This window comes from Sphaerodactylus townsendi, linkage group LG01 (genome assembly GCF_021028975.2).
Source record: "Sphaerodactylus townsendi isolate TG3544 linkage group LG01, MPM_Stown_v2.3, whole genome shotgun sequence".
NCBI classification, from domain to species: domain Eukaryota; kingdom Metazoa; phylum Chordata; class Lepidosauria; order Squamata; family Sphaerodactylidae; genus Sphaerodactylus; species Sphaerodactylus townsendi.
This window is the reverse complement of record NC_059425.1, coordinates 28,460,413-28,479,917: the sequence shown is the minus strand read 5'-3', so window position 1 is coordinate 28,479,917 and position 19,505 is coordinate 28,460,413. Positions and strand designations below refer to the sequence as shown.

General features: G+C 47.3%; 1 protein-coding gene across 1 annotated transcript in view; it reads right to left on the bottom strand.

The window, feature by feature from the left end:
• Window positions 1-19,505, bottom strand: part of SLC5A6 (solute carrier family 5 member 6) — a 28,501-nt gene that overhangs the window by 2,635 nt on the left and 6,361 nt on the right. The window contains exons 2-15 of the mRNA XM_048515856.1: window positions 16,231-16,829; window positions 15,192-15,257; window positions 13,666-13,717; window positions 9,417-9,484; window positions 9,040-9,194; window positions 8,695-8,835; window positions 8,418-8,547; window positions 7,423-7,511; window positions 7,206-7,318; window positions 6,808-6,875; window positions 2,660-2,746; window positions 2,105-2,286; window positions 1,210-1,313; window positions 182-303 (exon numbers count right to left, since the gene is read on the bottom strand). Of these exons, the coding sequence (XP_048371813.1) occupies window positions 182-303; window positions 1,210-1,313; window positions 2,105-2,286; window positions 2,660-2,746; window positions 6,808-6,875; window positions 7,206-7,318; window positions 7,423-7,511; window positions 8,418-8,547; window positions 8,695-8,835; window positions 9,040-9,194; window positions 9,417-9,484; window positions 13,666-13,717; window positions 15,192-15,257; window positions 16,231-16,560 (1,707 nt within the window). The 5' untranslated portion in view covers window positions 16,561-16,829. The remainder of the gene's footprint in view (window positions 1-181; window positions 304-1,209; window positions 1,314-2,104; window positions 2,287-2,659; window positions 2,747-6,807; window positions 6,876-7,205; window positions 7,319-7,422; window positions 7,512-8,417; window positions 8,548-8,694; window positions 8,836-9,039; window positions 9,195-9,416; window positions 9,485-13,665; window positions 13,718-15,191; window positions 15,258-16,230; window positions 16,830-19,505) is intronic.

Sequence of the window (19,505 nt, the reverse complement as noted above, 5' to 3'; positions counted from 1 at the left end):
AGTGCTGATGCGTGTCTACATGGCTTCATTGGGGAATGGAGAGATAGTGTCTCCCTCAAGCCATCCAGTTGGCACATAGTATGCAGGTTTAGGGGGCTCCTGCAAATACACAGGGGGAGGAGTGGGGAAAAGCCATATCCCAGCATGCAATGCTTTTCATTCCCCCACCCCAGGCTCTCACCTCTGCAACATCACGGACGCCACAGCGCAGCTTATCGCGGTACTTTGGAGGCAGACAGCAAAACAGGCGTGGCAGCACTGGGAAGATAGTGCGGGGGTTTACAGCGTCACCATGCATAGGGCCTGTGTAGGATGGAAGGCAGCATTACTGGGAGCTTTGCAGGGCCACTCTCTATACTGTAGGGACCAGAAAGGGAATCAGAAAATTATCAATGCCCACACCTACTTCACTCATGGGGAAGAAATATCTCATGCTACCATCTGCTAGGCCAGATAGGATAGTATCCTTCACATTCCAAAATTTAAGCACAGGGCTCAGAGTAAAACATGCACACCTGATCAACACACACACACGCACGCACGCACACACTCATTTGCAAATGATTTTCGAGACCCTTCCCTTAAGTAACTGCTGCCACTGAATTATCCCGCTCCTCTTTCGAACTTTCCCCTTCACTTTTCACTAGAACATCAAAGGCCACTATTATGTAAACTCTGAGATATTAACAGCAACAACAACCCACCTTTGGTGCCAGGATCACCCATATTCAGCCTCCAAGACATCCCAAATGCAGAATGTACACGAACACACACACGAGGGAACAACACTGAGCTAGAGATATCTGCAGTTTTAGAACAGCACTTCATGTGTTGATACATCCCAGGCTCCACCAGGTAAAAAGGCCCGGGTAATACTACAGTGGAGTAGTGGTTAAGACCAGGTGCACTCTAATCTGGAGAACCGGGTTTGATTCCCTGCTCTGCCACTTGAGCTGTGGAAGCTTATCTGGGGAACTAGATTAGCTTGTGAACTCTAACACATGTCAGCTGGGGGACCTTGGGCAAGTCAGTTATTCTGAGCTCTCCCAGCCCCACCCACCTCACAGGGTGTTTGCTGTGAGGGGGGAAGGGAAAGGAGTTTGTAAGCCCCTTTGAGTCTCCTTACAGGAGAGAAGGGGGGTAGGGTTCTTCTTCTCTTCTCTTCTTCAACTTGGCCAGAGCTTGGTAATTCTGTAGAACTGTACATACCTGTGAGAAGGCTAACCAGGAGTCCCACAACAACGACAGTGGTGGAGTTGTGTGCACTGTACCACATGTATGACAAGTTGTAGAATTTCTTTAGTCCTGTGGGCCTAGAGAGAACGCAAGTAGACCCCTATTAGGTTCTGCAGTGGGCCAACTCTCATCATGCAGCTCCAAAGCTTTCTACTGGGACAAGGGCGACTCGCCAGAAGCATGGCCCAATAGTCATTCCCCTTTTCTCTGAGACCTGAGGTTCGTCTTCCAGAAGAATCATACACCCCCCCACCCACAAACTTAATTTGCACCTCTAGCCTCCCAATGTCCCATGAGCTCAGAAGTCCTTCAACTTCTTTCGAGGCGGTTGTACAAAGGAGTGCACGACTCAAGAGCTGCAGGATCCCTTGCAATGAGAAGTGCAGCTGCTGAGGGAACATCCTGTGCCAGCCATGCTTAAAATTAAACCTCTGAAAGGCCTTCTGAAGTGCAGGTCTGGCTCAACAATGGAGTCATCTGTCTATGGGAGACAAGGGAAATCCGCCCCTGCCCCCTGCATGGGGTTTCCATAACAAGGCTTGATATGTGGAGAAGACGCTTTATGTACGTGCTAGATACTGCTAGGTCTTAGGATAGGGTTACAGTGACTATCCTAGGGGGCCATGCTGAAGACAGATTGTTTTTAACTGGTTGGAGGTCTTAACCACTTTCCTCCCTCCTTTGTGAAGCCACGCAAAAGCCTACAAAAGCACACATTAATTTCACAGCTGTTGCAAGACAGCTGACTGGAATAATTTACTCTGAACATGGACTTTGGACTTCTGCAGTGCCAAGTGTTTACAACTTCTTTTCCCTCTTTCAGCCCAAAAGGCTGCTGGGAATTGGATTTTCTTTGCACCCTCCTTACCTCTGTGGCGTCGTGGCCGAGGTGAGCAGCGTTGTCATGACAACAGTTGTGATGTTCCCGTCCAGTGAAGGGATTCTGGTTCCATTGGGCAGAGGAGGCTGGACCTGTACATTGGTGAGGAAGCTCCCAATGCCGACCCAGAAGGCCATAGCTAGCCCAGCCACCAACCCAACTATGGCACCCTGGAGAGGCAGAAGAGGGGGGAAAGAGCGTGAGGAGCTTCCTGCACACAGAGGCAGCCATTTGCCCCAAATGGCTTCCATTAAAGCCTTTGACACAGACTCGCAGAGGAGAGTGGCTATAAATGTCTGACTCCCTCCATCCCACATTGGCCACGTCTATGTACTAGCCCTTGGCATGCTCCCCCCCACCCCCCAGGAGTGTTCATGGGAAAAAGAACCTTGGGATTGTTCTGTCAAACCCCAATTCCTGGCTTTTGTTGAGAGGGGAAGCCATGAACTGCGCAGTGATGGATGAAAAGAGAACCAGTTCTCAAGTAATCCCTCAGGGTGTTTGGCAGACTTCCCACCCCAAACCTCGGGAAGCAATACTCACCACAGAGTTGGCACAAGGAAAGAACATGCCAAGGCAGAAGACTCCCAGGAGTGGCCCCCCCACCATGCCGAAGATGCTGAAAGCAGCCTAAGGGCAGGGGGAGGAAAAAAATGGAGATTTCCCAGCATTCATCCTCTGAAGTACATCAGAAGCTGTACATATTTTAAATTTTTTTTTAAAAAGACACATTCCTTGTTCACAGTCTAAATAGAGCCACCACCCCAATAAAGGAATCTTAGATGATTCAGAATCTGAATAAATGTGGATACGAAGAAAACAATCATTTTTTAAAAAGGGAAAACACACACACACACCCATTCTTTTCAAACAAGCCTCAAATGCACCACAGATGGTGCCCTCTCAAGAGGAAGCATTTACAGCTATGCATGACAGCGAGGCAGAATTGCGTCTTCTGAGATGGAATTTCTCACTGCGAAGGACAGGAGGTTGTCCTGCCCCTGAGGGGAAAAATCAGTCCCTCAGATGCACCCACTGGAGTGCTGCTCCAGCATCCAGTTACTTTCAAGAAGAGGGATGAGATGTTGGAGGGCACCCAGGAGAAGAAGCGGCTGAGTTCTGCCTCAGAGACACCTCAGGTCTAGCTCAAGAAAAGAGCAGAGTGAAGGGTAGCTCTGCCTGGCAGTGTGGCAGAGTGGTGTAGCTCCATCTCTGAGAGAGAAGAGAGTGCTCGATTGTTAGACCTGTCTCTGAAGATGAGCAGACCTTGCTCAATTTGATTCTGGGAAAGGGCAGGGTGGTGCGAGTAGACTCTAGTGTGTGAGAAAGGATCCAACCTAGCTTGTCAATAAAAGTCTATTCATGCCTGAAGCCTTGTAGAAAAGTCCAATTACTCTCTAAAGTCTTAAGCAGTTTAATTTTTTGTGTCACTGCCAGGTTTTGTCTTTGTCTACTTGGAGATCTGAGCTGCTGGTTTGTTCCTTTAAAACCAACCTGTAAATAAATAAATCTTCTTAGTTGTTCATATATTAATGCAGCCTCAGTGATCTCAGTAATCTCCTTTTGCGCCACAAAATTAACCTCACACTAGTGAACCCAAAGCCTATATTGTTGCTACCTGTAGAACCCAATGCTTAAACACTTGCTACCTGTAGAACCCAAAGCCTATACCCTCGCTACCTTTATAGTTCAAACGAAGCCTAGATCCCAAAAATCTTAGAAGGCTGTGTAGGGGGAAAAAGGCTTGTCATAGCCACCCATAATTTTTGTAAAAACTTGTGTAGGAAAAATAACACTTGGGGGCTCCTTTTAATTCAAGTTTTTACTTACTCAGTAGTGGGCCCAACTACAGACGTGATACGGCGAAAGAAAATGGGAGGGTGGGGGAAACCAAACAGAACTAGAAAGTAATGGAGGTGCGAAGGGAAGAGTTTTCAGTGGTTTTCTACAGAAAATAAAAATTGTGGAAGGAAATTCCATGTACAGAGGATGGTATGAAAGAATGTACAGTGGCTAATCAAGGCTTGATGAGAAGATAAACTAGGAACTAGGTATGCACATTTTGCTTGCACATAAACAGGGAATGGGACCAGCATAAGTGGGGCAGTATCCCCTCCATTCAATTTTTCCTCCTTTTCTCATATTTGGTTGTGTGTAAAGGGGTTGTGTGTAAATGGCCACAGCCCGGGGACATTTGACCCCATGTGTCCCCCTCGGCAGTACACCCCTGTGCAGGTGGATGATCTGAGATCTAAACATATTTGGTTGTGTGTAAAGGGGCTATTGTTAGGTGAGTAAAGAGAAAAGGGGGAAAAATTGATTAGAACAGCTGACTCTGGGAAGAATCCCATTCTCCCCTACTGGTTTATTGGCATTTAATAGAAGGGCCTTTTTGTTCATCTGCTGCAGTCTGTCTGCAATTTCTGGCACTCTTCCTGCAGCTCCAGTTTCATCAATTTCAGGATCTTTAGTTGCCCCTTAAACTTCATCCTCGCTAACCTAATCTGACCTTACTCCAGTTGACCTGATAACAAAACAAAACTTTTGTTGCTCTCTCCATGTGTGTCTTTGTGTGTGTAGTCAAATGTAAATTGCCTGGTTGATCAATCTGGAGAACTGGGTTCAATCCCCCGCTCCTCCACATAGGTTGTGCTAAGTGGTAAGAGCCAGCATAAGCTAAGACTGGTGGAGGATCAAGCAAGTGCCAATGTTAGAACGCTGCAAAAGGGAAATACCTTACAGGCATGGAGTCGAGTGAGGACGTGAGGAAAGAAATACAGAAGGCCCAAGTGGAGGGGAGAACAATAAAAAATGATATCTGAACACAAAGAAGAAAGTCAAGGCTTTGAAGTAAAGCAGGAAGATCTCCATCTTCTGGATACTGGGGAGGGGGACAGGGGTGTAGTAGGGAAAATGTAGTCCAGTGCAAAATCTAAGTTTTCCACACACACCCCACCCACGACCAAACAAAATTTTTTGCACCAGGGCTTGAAGTCAGTATATGGACCCGGGGGAAAAAAAGAGGGGCATGGGGGCAATTTGCCGCCCCCCACGCGACTAAATGGCCACAGCCCGGGGACATTTGACCCCATATGTCCCCCTCGGCAGTACACCCCTGTGCAGGTGGATGATCTGAGATCTAGTTACTTAGAGACAGCTGCAAACTCTATGAGAAGTGTTAGAGAGGATAGAGGATGAGAGAGATGAAACAGGAGAGTCTTGGCATAGCAGTGAGTCTGCTGGCTGTAGGCAGAGGGGACAACTGCCCAGCAAGACCACAAAGGGTGTGAAAGGAAGGGAGGGGGGGTGAGAAGCTGAAGTACAAGAGAGACCAAACCCCAAAGTGTGCACCAAGCACAGGAACAAAAGGGGGCGGGGTCCAAGGAGGGGGAAAAAGGCGACAAGAGGAAAAAGCCCTTGTGATTTAGTGACCAAGGCCCAATCTGAACATGCTGGAGAAGGAGGGGCTAGAACAAAGTGCAGCACTCCAGACTGAAGGTTGGAGAATCATATTTTGGAATGCCCCCTATGCTAAGACTCCTGGCTAAAAGAAAACTAGCAATGCAAGCAAAGAGACAGCAGAACCAACCCTCTCCACGGTGGTGGTTTTCTATTTTCATGGAGTTCTTCATGCAAAGAGCTCATAAAATCTGGGTCTTTATAATGTATGTGTGCAGGTTGACTTCAATCAGTGAAACAGAGTTTTAGACAACAAACAAGAGGTGAAGTTTTAAACAACAGGCCAGCTGAGAAGAGAAACTGAAGGAAGCAAAAAACGGGAGAGGAGAGTAGGCAGGGAGAAATGACCCAGTCATTTTGCATGTCTTTTGTTCTTTATCATTCCCATCTTATTTATTAGCCTAAGACAACAACCCTTAAAGAGTAACCCAGGGGCGGAGCGAGGGGGAACTGCGCCCGGGGCATGAACGTGCCCTGTGCCCTTGCTGTGGCAGCGCCTGCCCCGGAATGCCCCAGCCATGCCCCAGCCACGGCGCCGCCCAGGGTGTCACCCCCCGCCCCATTGGCACTACGCCACTGGAGTAACCAGCTCAAGAGCAGCCAAAGTAGGGTTGCCCACAAAAAATTCAGGACTATCATCACAAGTGATTCATGGAGTCCCCTCATGGGGTTTTCTAGGAGGGAGAAGCAGAGATGGTTTGCCATTGCCTTCTTCTGCAAAGCAATGCTGGTCTTCCTTCGAGGTCTCCCATCCAGATACTAGACAGGACTCACCTTGCTTAGCTTCCAAACTCTGATGAGACTGGACTAATCTGGGTGATTCAGGCCACTCCTAATCCCTTTACTAGAGGACTAGTGGGAGGTTATTTTCAGGTGTTGTTGCTAGCCATCACGCCCTGAAAAACTTGAGCTGCCAAATTCTACACCCAAGCATCTATTAATGAAACAGGGCATTTTCCTCCAGATTAGTTGGCAACCTTACCTCAGGGGAAACTGGGCTGAGGTGGCATTGGGGATATGGGTCTCCCACAGTCAAAACCAATCTTGACTGGTGAACATTTCACAGGGACAACTATGTATGTGGCAGCATGTGGGTTGGGGACAAGATCAGGATGAAAATGTTTTTTAATCTGGGCCGACCCTCCTTCTCGCACACCAGAAGCCCAGCCAACATGTGCACAGACCAACCCCCTCCCAGAATTTTCCTTTTTTTGCTCCTTACCCTCCCTTACCTGCAGCACTGAACCCATCATGGATGAGATGTAAGCCATGCCCAGGCAGATGAGTCCATAGCCCAGAGCTGAGGAGAAAAGGGAGGTGGGTGGGATGGGGGTCAAGAGAGCAAAGCCAGCTGGGTATTAAGAGGCAGGGAAAGATAGAAGGCCCGGGTGGAGGGGAGATCAATCTGGAGAACTGGGTTCAATTCCAGTCCCAAGTGTCAGACAGTAGGTTTTACAAGTTTAAAAACTTGCAAAACATTCTAATGCCGACAGCACCAATATATAAATATAAAAGTTCCCTGTGCTGTGACAGTTCGCCCGGCTTAGAGGAAGGAGCTGGGGCACCAGAAGCTGCATCTGACCAGCGTCTCTCTCCCTGCTCTTCCAAATTCTAGAAAGGTACCACTTACCTAACAACTTGGAGTAGAGTGTGGCACGTCGCTCAGAGATTTCAGCCACATAAGGGCGGATAAGGTCCTCCATTGTCACTGCTGCCAGTGAGCTGAAGGCCGAGGAAATGGTGCTGCATAGACAAAAGAAGACAAGGGAGCCAAGGAAAGCTCAACGATCTCTACTGGACCACACCTGGTCGTGGAAACAAAAGAGGAAGAGGACTGGCACACTCACCTAAGAGAGCCACTGAAGAGGCAAGCCACAAAGAGACCAGGGAGCCCGGGCATTTCGTGCAGCACATCCATAACAAAGTAGAGGACCATCTGCAAAGAGGAGAGTGTGGGGAGAGGAGAGCAGGGAGGAGAGATGCAGTCAGTGATGCTGTTCAGATGGGTTGAAATTGCACCAGGATTGGACCCAGAGCTGATGCTTTGAAAGCATCCTGCCTTAGAACAAAAAGCAAGCATTTCATATGGAGATATACTGCCCTCCCTCGAAAGGCTCAGGGCAGTGCACAAGAGAATAATAGCCACATCAATCAGCATAATGGTTACAATAATCGTAATATCAGCAACATCAATGAACACATTATCTCAAATATCAAAATATCGGCAATCATGACATAATCAACATAATAACATTTCATAGCATAGCAGCATAATAGCATAACATAATAGCATAACAACATAATAACATTATATCATAAACATACTAATATAACATCAAACGAAAATAACTGTGAATGTAACATCATGACTAATAAGGTGAGTAAATTCAGATGGCGACTTTCTATTCTATAATCAATTTACAAAGCATAACCTATTAACAATAATAATAACGAAGAAGAAAAAGATTAGCAAGTGTCATCATTGTTATCGCTATGCTTTGGAATGTCGGGCGAGGATCACTTTCTGTGGTTGTTTTTGAATAGATATTGATTGCAATTTCCTTGAGCCCATTTCTGAGGAAGGATATAAATATTTTTCCAAAAACAACCATCGTCCCCAAGTACTCTGCCTGGACTGCTGCCAGACCTAGGCAGTATCACCCAAGATTCATTTGTCTGCCCTTCAATGTGACAATCTATGTGTGGGGGAAGGGAAGAGGCATAAATAAGGGACAAAGTAAATGCATCCATTTGCAGATCTCAGCTCAACCCTGTTCCAATCTGACAGCTGCAAGAAGGGGAAAGTTCTGGCTGTATGCCGGATATGGCAACGCTGACAAACCTGATCAGGTGAGGCATTCTTCTGCTCTGGTGTCAAGGAGTTCTCCTGGTAGTAAGCGAACATGACCAAGCCGGTGAGGCAGCCGAGACAGAGCACTATTTGCTGGCAGGGGAACACAGCATAGCAGGAGCTGGAAAGGGCAAAGATCAGACGTTGCCCAAAGGAACGAGCGGCACACAAGCCTCCCCCACGCGACCAGTGACTGCCTCAGGATGGATGGGTGGGGCATGAGCCGCATGAAGCACCATGTTGGACTACACCCGCCGCTCACACTCACAGCACAGCCTGCCGCTCTGTGCGGGAACTCAAGTATCGCTGGACTTGGGCCTGATTCACCCCAAAGAGAGAAAGCATCATGAAGACTCCTCCAAAGGCCAGACTCCAGAAGGTGTGACGTTCGTAAGGATCGGGATTCAGGCTACGGAGGACGAAGGGAGTTATGTGACACAGCAGCAAAGAGCATGCACACACACACACACACACACATCCTTCTTACAAGTCATTGCTTCTGGGTCCTGGCACTCCATGGTGAGTGATCTCAGCAAGCACAGACCCAGTGTGCTTCACTTCACCCAGCTTGGACAGAAGATGGAGGATCCGGTAAGCCTGAGCTCACACTTACTCGATGCCCGACACTTTGCCATGCTCATCTGCCAGCTGCCAGACGCGACCGATGCCACCCACTTTGATGGTTCCAACCACGATCACGGCCACTTGTCCCGCAAACATGACAAATGTCTGGAACACGTCTGTCCAGATCACAGCTTTGAGGCCACCCTGAAAAGGGAAGGAGGGCACAGTCTACTGGAAGGTGGAGGTCCTGGAGCAGCTACTGGTGGAGCAGCTGACATAAAATCTATGCAATGGACGCACTAGTGGTCAGCAAGCAGCAGTCCTAACCTGGGCACATGGGGTGGGAGGTGTTTCTTATAGGAGCACCTGCTGATGTTGACCAGATGGGCTCAAGCTTCACTCTCCCCTCCTTGGGTCTACACTTACCAGGGTGGTGTAGAGGATGCAGACACAGCCAACGGCGAGGACTCCAACCCAGAGGTCAAAATGGGTCACTGCATTCCAAGAAAAAAAGAGTCCTCAGGGAGGGGCTCAGCCACTTGTTCTCGCATGTCCAGGCTGCAGCCGAGACTCCCTTCAAGTACATGACATTCCCCATCCCTTATTAACCAGTACTGAGCCTCCAAGCAGAACAGCCACAAATCCCCAGGCCGGTCCTTTCAGATCCCCACATTCCCCACTGACTCCCTCTGCAGGCGCCTTGCTCAGTTGATGCCTTCAGGAATCCCAACCCCAAAATCCACCTTTCCACCCAGACCATCCCAACAAAAGAGACCGTCTGAGCCAGGGATGTAGGACTCATTAGTTATGAGGGCTGGATATGACAGAAATGTGACTTGGTTGGGCTGGGCCGGGGGGGGGGGGGCTGCCTTGGCAGGAGCAGGGGAAGTTGCCTCAGCTTGCTTGTGGGCCTGATAAGCTTCCTCAAGGGGCTGGATTCGGTCCCAGCACCACATGAAAATGCTGGGGGGAAGAATTAGGACTAATAAAAGGAAACACTTCTTCACACAATGTGTGATTGAACATAAGAACATAAGAACAAGCCAGCTGGATCAGACCAGAGTCCATCTAGTCCAGCTCTCTGCTACTCGCAGTGGCCCACCAGGTGCCTTTGGGAGTTCACATGTAGGATGTGAAAGCAATGGCCTTCTGCGGCTGTTGCTCCCTAGCACCTGGACTGTTAAGGCATTTGCAATCTCAGATCAAAGAGGATCAAGATTGGTAGCCATAAATTGACTTCTCCTCCATAAATCTGTCCAAGCCCCTTTTAAAGCTATCCAGGTTAGTGGCCATCACCACCTCCTGTGGCAGCATATTCCAAACACCAATCACACGTTGCGTGAAGAAGTGTTTCCTTTTATTAGTTCTAATTCTTCGCCCCAGCATTTTCAATGAATGCCCCCTGGTTCTAGTATTGTGAGAAAGAGAGAAAAATTTCTCTCTGTCAACATTTTCTACCCCATGCATAATTTTATAGACTTCAATCATATCCCCCCTCAGACGTCTCCTCTCCAAACTAGAGTCCCAAACGCTGCAGCCTTTCCTCATAAGGAAGGTGCTCCAGTCCCTCAATCATCCTCATTGCCCTTCTCTGCACTTTTTCTATCTCTTCAATATCCTTTTTGAGATGTGGTGACCAGAACTGAACACAGTACTCCAAGTGTGGTGGCACCACGGCTTTATATAAGGGCATGACAATCTTTGCAGTTTTATTATCAATTCCTTTCCTGATTATCCCCAGCATAGAGTTTGCCTTTTTCACAGCTGCCATACATTGAGTTGACATTCCCATGGAACTATCAATTAAGACGCCCAAATCCCTTTCCTGGTCTGTGACTGATAGCACTGACCCCTGTAGCGTGTATGTGAAGTTTGGATTTTTTGCCCCTATGTGCATCACTTTGCATTTTGCTACATTGAACTGCATTTGCCATTTCTTAGCCCACTCACCTAATTTATCAAGGTCCGCTTGGAGCTCCTCGCAATCCTTTGTGGTTCTCACCACCCTACATAATTTGGTATCATCTGCAAACTTGGCCACCACGCTACCCACCCCTACTTCCAGGTCATTTATGAATAGGTTAAGAGCACTGGTCCCAATACGGATCCTTGGGGGACACCACTCCCCACATCTCCATTGTGAGAATTTCCCATTTACACCCACTCTTGCTTCCTGTTTCTCAACCAGTTTTTAATCCATAGGAGGACTTCCCCTCTTATTCCTTCATTGCTGAGTTTTCTCAATAGTCTCTGGTGAGGAACTTTGTCAAAAGCCTTTTGGAAATCCAAGTAGACAATGTCCACTGGTTCCCCCTTATCCACATGCCTATTTACATCCTCAAAGAACTCTAGTAAGTTTGTAAGACAGGATTTGCCTCTGCTGACTCTTTCTCAGCAGGTTTTGCTTTTGTACATGTTTTATAATTTTATCTTTAATGACATTCTACTAATTTACCAGGAACAGATGTCAAACTGACTGGCCTGTAATTTCCCGGGTCCCCCCAGATCCTTTCTTAAAGATTGGTGTGACATTGGCCATCTTCCAGTCTTCAGGGATGGAGCCTGATTTCAAGGATAAGTTGCATATTAAAGTGAGAAGATCAGCAATTTCATGCTTGAGCTCTTTAAGAACTCTTGGGTGAATGCAATCTGGGCCAGGGGATTTGGTAGCATTTAGTTTATCAATGGCTGCCAGAACTTCTTCCTTGTCTACCACTATCTTCGTTGGTTCCTCGGATTCGCCTCCTAAGAAGCTTGGTTCAGGTGCAGGAATTTTCCTCACCTCCTCTTGGGTGAAGACAGATGCAAAGAATTCATTCAGCTTTTCTGCAATCTCCCTGTCATCTTTTAGCACCCCCTTTGTTCCTTTGTCATCTAACGGGCCTACCGCTTCCCTTGCTGGCTTCCTGCTTTTGATGTACTTGAAGAACTGTTTGTTGCTGGTTTTGATGTTCACAGCCATGCGTTCCTCATAATCCTTTTTTGCCTCCCTTACAGCTAACTTGCTTCTCTTTTGCCACCATTTGTGTTCTCTCTGGTATTCTTTATCAGTTAAGTTGGACTTCCATTTTCTAAAAGACATCTTTTTTCCCCTAATAATTTCCTCAACGTCCCTTGTTAACCATGGTGGCTTTCTTTTGGACTGGGCGCTGCCTTTTCTAACCTGTGGAACACATTCCAGTTGAGCTTTTAAGACTGTGTTTTTAAATAACCTCCAAGCATCTTGGACATTTTTGACTCTCTTGATTTTCCCTTTCAGCTTCCTGCGCACTATCTCCCTCATCTTTGAGAAATTTCCCTTTCTGAAGGCGAATGTAACTACATTAGTAGTTGTCACTTGTTCGCATGCAGAGATACTGAATCTGACAGCATTGTGGTCGCTGTTCCCTATCGGCTCAACAACACTGACTTCCCGCACCAGGTCCTGGGTCCCACATAGAATTAGATCTAGGATCACATCTCCCCTGGTTGGTTCCACAACCATCTGCTCTAAGCCACAGTCATTTAGCATATCCAGGAATGTTCTCTCCTTATTATGACCTGAACATGCATTTTTCCAGTTTATATGGGGATAGTTAAAATCGCCCATTACCACGACATTTTTGCTTTTGTTGGCCTCTCTAATTTCTTTTTCCATCTCAGAATCCTCTTGTGCGCTTTGGTCAGGGGGACGATAATATATTCCTAATGTTAAACTATGCTTCACCCCTGGTATTGATATCCACAGTGCTTCTGTAGAGGAATCAGCTCCCCCTGCATTGTCTATTTTATGTGACACTATGCTCTCTTTGATGTAGAGGGCCACCCCACCCCCCAATACGCCCTGATTGCAGAAAAGAGGATCTGAAGATGCCAGCCACAGATGCAGGCGAAACGTCAGGAGAGAATGCTGCTAGAACACGGCCATACAGCCCGGAAACCACACAGCACCCAAATCTTGATCCTCCTTGATCTGAGACTGCAAATGCCTTAGCAGACCAGGTGCTCAGGAGCAGCAGCAGCAGAAGGCTGTTGCTTTCACCTCCTGCATGTGAGCTCCCAAAGGCACCTGGTGGGCCACTGCGAGTAGCAGAGTGCTGGACTAGATGGACTCTGGTCTGATCCAGCAGGCTCTTTCTTATGTTCTTATGTTCGACATCCCTGCTCTAACACGCAACAAGCTGTCTTTCATTGGCCCATCACGGCCAGTATTGTCTACTCAGACTAGCAGAAGCTCTCCAGGGCCTCAGGCACAGACCTTTCACATCACCTGGCACTTTTAACTGGAAATGCTGGGGACTGAACCTGGGACCTTCTGCATGCAAAGCCAAGCCTCTCCCACAGGTCCTCCCAATGCAAAAACTGTGCTGGCACTTGGCACTGGGCCTTCTGAGAGAACCAGCGTGGTGTAGTGGGTAAGAGCAGGTGCACTCTAATCTGGAGAACCGGGTTTGATTCCCCGCTCTGCCACTTGAGCTGTGGAGGATTATCTGGTGAACCAGCTTAGCTTGTGCACTCCAACACATGCCAGCTGGGTGACCTTGAGCTAGTCATGGTTCTTCGGAGCTCTCTCAGCCCCACCTACCTCACAGGGTGTTTGTTGTGAGGGGGGGAAGGGAAAGACTGCAAGCCCGTTTGAGTCTCCTACAGGAGAGAAAGGGGGGATATAAATCCAAACTCTTCTTCTTCTTCTTACCTGCATTGAGAGCCAGTGCTGGAGCATAGAGAACAACACCCATGTAAATGACCTGTGGGAGAAAGACAGCTTCACTGCCCCTGCAGAATGCTTGACCCAGCTATGCTCAGGCCAGAGGGCAGCCAGTACAGTAAAGAAGGGAGGCCTGAACAGGCTATACTTATGCAATTCCACTGCCCTACATGTCTCTCTACAGTCTTCCCAGCTTTGGTACACACGGTCAGTTTCAACACCACAGCACTGAGTGATCCTGAATGCCCTACTACACCATGTCTCTCAGTGGTGTGCTCAGTTGAGTGTGAAGCTAGGGAACAGACCCAGAGCAAGAAATACCAAGCCTCGTCTTGCCTCTTCTTCTGTTTTGCTGCAGATGGGGTTGTTAGTAGTCAGCTCCCTGCCTCCTCCCCATCCCCAGCCAGTAAAAACCAAACCGATTGTGTCTGCTTGATATATGGGTGTTTTTGCCCAGGAGCTATTGAAGAGGTATCAGGAATGCGTTCTGTGAATGTGCAGCTGTGCGTCCCGTGGCTGCTGGCCAAACATCTGGACCGCCTTTGCCTGGCAAAAAGCCGGTGCTTCATAACCCCATATCCAAAGACCTGAACCTTTGGTGCAGGAGAGGCACTGGTTATCCAGTGCAGGTTTCTTCGACCAGAGCAATGTGGTTAGGAGGTCGTGTGCCTCCCTGGCAAAAGGTACCACTGTTTCAGGAAAGATGGAAACCTACAACTGCAGAACTCCCTGAAATCATATTCATTCCAGGCCTCCTACTGGTCACGGCCCTGCCTTTCCTGCAGTGGGGGTACTGTGTTCCCTTGTGTTCTGTGTGTGGTTGGTGTGGGATGTCAGGGGTCACAGCCATCATGGGGGTATCATTGGTGTGCTGTTAGTGGTGGGTTCCCGTGGATGCCTGTACAATAGGTATTCTCTCTGCTGCTAGTTATCTCCTTTCTTTCTACCCTTTTCCTCTTTTTTATCCTTTAGCAGTGATTCCTCAAACACTCTGTCCCATATCACTTCAGATAAACAAGCTACGATGGTTCACTTATTTGGATTAAGGATGGTCTGATAAGGGCACAGCTCTGATAAGGGCACATTCCTAACGAATTCTTAATATAAGTGCCAGGGCATAGTTTTCTGTGACTCTTCCTATCCGCATCTCCTCTATACTGGTTCAGTCTCTGATTGTCCCTGCACCTGACCCAATTTTATCAGCCTTTTCTCATGTAGCTTGATAGTTCAGTTAGCCTGCCTTTCCAGTTTGCTCCAGTCCACATTCTGCAATCTTGGCAGAAGAAACAAAGATGGGAGTAGCAGTAGAGGACAAAAGAAGTGAGGTTCAGGTAGAGTGAGAAAGGTGGGTGGGGGGGAGGAAGAGATGAGAGGAGACAGTTCACCACAGCTGGAAAACCTTAAAAATGAGGACTAGGAGCTTGATGTCCATGTGAACACCATGTAGAGGTTTTTTCCCCCTTTTAAAGAGGCAAAGCACTCCCATGAGAGGCAAATGCCATTTCTGTACTCACCATTTGGAAGATGAAGGTGACTGTTCCACATATCCTCACTGCTTTGTTAAAGCGCAGTTCCAGGTACTGGGGGACAAAGCGGCAGAAAAGCGAAGTCACGAGGGAAGAAAGGGATATATACCCTTGAGAAGGACTGAGGGGTGAAGCATGGAATCTTTCAGCGATCAGGACAAAGGGGAAGACTGAGGCACAGGAGATGTGACCTGCATGACTCATACTGGAGCCTTAGTGTCCAGGCACAGATACAAAAAAGATCTTCCTCCCTTCCATACTCTTCCTCCATACCCACACTATCTTCCTCTCACCCAACTATAGTATATTTAGATTTCCAAAAAGCTTTCCACACAAAAGTGACACCTTTATGTGCGAAATTTAGGACTCGATCTCCCAACGTAAACATGTTTTCTTCTAAAATGAAACACAGCTGCAGCTGTTGCACAATTCTTCTAGCGCAACACAGGTGTGAACCTCATCCCTCCGGTCACATTTTCTTCATCCAAACTGCTCCCTTAGGCAGCAGTTTCCAGCATGATGGGAAAAAAATTCTGGCCTCTCTATTACTCTGGCTGGTAAGAGATAAGGAACACGTAGCAGAGGGCACAAATCAAAGGACAGTTCTCACAATGCAGAGAAATAAGCGATGGCAAACCCAAGGGTACACACTGCAATTGGAACCATTTATCTTATTACTAAATTATTTAGTGTTGGGGTAAAGAGCTTTTGTAAAGCATGACCAGCTGACTGAAAAGTCACCTCAGTCAGCAGCAAAAGTAAAGAAAGCATGACCCATTTCTTTGGGGTTGCCACAGCAGAAAAAAAAAGATTAATTACACTGTTACTGTTCACCTCACTAACAACAGCCGTTCTTTACGACTCTGCCAACCTATGCTTTCAAAAATCTTGGTAGGCATTCTTCTGCCCAACTGGCAGAAGACAAAATGTGAGATTAAGTGGTTCATTAATTAAGATGCTAATCCTTCCTTCTACCAGCATCCTCTTCGGTCTTAGGCTTAGTGCCACTTCCAAAGCTGTCACTCACCTCATATGCGCTGGTTAGACGCAGGCGGTAGAAGATAGGAATGAAGACATGAGCTGGGATAAGGAGCCCCAGAAAGTATGAGCATCCGAGGAACCAGTACTCAGTACCAAAGCGATAGATCTCAGAGGGGACACCTAGGATGGCTACAGCAGATTGGAATGTGGCAAGCAAGGAGAGTGCCACTGGCAAGAAGGTCATACTGCGATTGGCCAGCAGAAATTCCTGGACTGTGCGCTGCTTCCCACCACTAAGTGCATAGAAGAGCCCAATTCCTGCTGAGAACACCAGCAGTAGCACAAAAATGACATAGTCTGTTATGCCAAACTTCATTTTGGCGACGACACCACTGGGGCCGCTTCTTGAGAAAGTGCCCTCTGTTGAGGAATCGGGTTGCGCTGGTCACTGGATCCTATCCATCACTGGATCTTGGGGGAAGCACCCATTACTCCAGGAAGGTTACACAGAATTTTCACCGAGGCACCTGCTTCAGCCATTCAGTTCGCCCCTGCCAATGCGGACTCCATCCCATCACAAATGCACTGAACGAATTGGCAACGTCCAGGAATCTCTTTTCTCTGTCATGATTAAGAGGAACTAGTCTGAAAGAGAGGAAGGAGACAATATGAGAGACTGCTTAAGAGAGCATTCTCCTTATATTTCCCAAAAAGTCTGAACGCAGGAGAAAACCGACCTTCACTTGGCTGCCGCCAATCTCCAAGTCTCAAGGACTGCGAGCCAGCTGAAGGAAAGTCTTTTCGACCCAAGAAGCACTGGCTGGGCCCCAAGTAGTGCTGGTGTCAGCCAAACATAACCCTTTCAGGCTCAAAGCAGTTCTTGCCCTTTACTGGATCTAGCCCTAAATGGAAAAGTCTCCACAGCAGGACAAGGTGGACTTTGACAGTGGTCTGCCCTGGCTTCCTGGCCAAAGAAACAGGGACTAGGCCAAACAATATAGTCGGTACAGCCCAAGAGCAGATCTGCTCACAGAGATCAGCATGGGGTGCCGCCAGATTAATTTTCCAAGCATGGCAACACCTTGTCCCCGGCTGAGCCATGCCAAGACACACACTGGAATGTGTTGTTAGCAGTCCACGCATGGCACTTCCAATAAAGACGCTCTGAAAATATGGTAAATGTGTGTCCACTTCAGGCGACAAGTGGGCAGCTCACTTAATGAATGCTTCTCCATACCAAAAAAAACCCCCCTGCATGTGGAAAAGTAGCACATCAAAATAAGAACCCTTACATTTACTTAGAACCTTCTTACTTATTGATCTTTAAAGCCCATTCTCCAAGGACCTCAACTTAGAATACTATTTCACTCTGAGACAGGTTGAGTCAAGAGAGAATTCTTGGTTCAAGGTCACACAGTGAGCTTCGTAACAGGAAGGGGATTTAAACCAAGAGTTCCTCAGACCTAGCTTGACACTCAATCACTGTAATATGTTGTCTCTGCCTGGCATCAGAACATGAATCCCCATAGGATGTGATAAACCAGCTTACATCTCATATACAGCCCTGGAAACCCCAATCTGAGACCTAACTGGGGAGGTGGGGGGAGAGCTGAGACTTAGCTCCTTCTTCCTGCTTTAACTATCCTATAACACACTGGCCTACTCCATTGCAGCATAAAGAAATGCTACACGGTGCATCTCAAAACAAGCCCTTCCCTACACACAAGTAAGGCCTGTACGTTGTTAAGAATAACCAAAACATTATCTTTCAAAGGAGAAGAAATGGTGACTGGATTTCAAGTAGTTAGTGATCACTGTAGTGAAATAACTTTATCACTGTAGTGGAAGAACTTAGGGGAAGGTCAAGAGGAGACCAAGCAGTTGGATCAAAGGAGCTGTGGATGTTTAAAGGGAGGTCTAGGCAAGGGCCTGCCAGCTGCCCAGGAGACAGGAGAAGCAGGCCAACCAGCCCCAGCTCATCTCAGACTCATCTCTGCTCTGGAATGCTCTGGGATGGGAATGACAGGTTGCAGACTGAAAAGTGGTCCAGTCCCTTGCTACATTTGTATGTCTGGCTCATTCCGCACATGCAGAATAATGCACTTTCAAACTGCTTTCAGTGCTCTTTGAAGCTGTGCGGAATGGCAAAATCCACTTGCAAACAGTTGGGAAAGTGGTTTGAAAACGCATTATTTTGCGGGTGCGGAAGGGACCTCTGTATGTTGCTGCATTTGCTGCATTTGTACTTTTAAAAAAACTATATTTGTTCTACTTTTGACTTCAGTATTTCAAAATCATGTTCTCTTTTTTTGTTCCCCCCTCTACCCACCCCATATATCTTCTCATAGGTGTATTTATTTTATGGCTTTCAGTTGAAAGGTGTTTTATTTATTTTTAAAGGGAATTTTATGTTTTTTAGGTAGCACAAATCACTTGGGGGAGTTATACACTATATGACCAAAAGGGTGAAAACACAAGGATTTTCCATCCCAGCCTTAAATAAACTACGCTATCAATGGTACAGTGTGTAATGCTTGATGCTGGTGTACTGCTTAGAATGTCAGACTAGAGTTTGGGAGATCCAGGTTCTGAATTTCTATTCTGAATAAGGAAGCGGATTAGATAGGCTTGAGCTAGTCACAAAAACTCAGCCTAAACTACCTTACCGAGTTGTCATTGGGAGGGTAACAAAAATGAAAGATGAGAGAACAATACTGTAAGCAGTTTTGGGTACCCAGCAAAAAGGAAACTAGAGTGTGTGTGCATGTGTATAAATTAGCCAGCAGGGAGACATTCTCAGCTGTTGACCACTCCCCTCTGGGGGGGACCCCGCCTGCAGACAGTTGCCAAATCTGTGCTCCAGCTACATGGGGGGGGGGAGGGGTCGCAAGATCTGAAGAAGAAGAAGAAGAAGAAGAAGAAGAAGGAGGAGGAGGAGGAGGAGGAGGAGGAGGAGGAGGAGAAGGAGAAGAAGGAGGAGGAGGAGGAGGAGGAGCTTGGATTTATACCCCACCTTTCTCTCCTGTAAGGAGACTCAAGGTGGCTTACAAGTTCCTTTCCCTTCCTCTCCCCGCAAAAAACACCTTGTGAGGTAGGTGGGGCTGAGAGAGTTCTGAAGAAATGTAACTAGCCCAAGATCACCCAGCAGGAATGTAGAAGTGCAGAAACACATCTGATAAGCCTCTGCCACTCAGGTGGAATAGTTTAAAATGGCTTAAAATAGCTTAGAAGAGATCTGAAAGTAAACAAAAGAAAGAAAAGATCAGACGGTTGCTACAAGTCCTTCTCATGAAGATTGTACCACCAAATTAAATGTCTGCT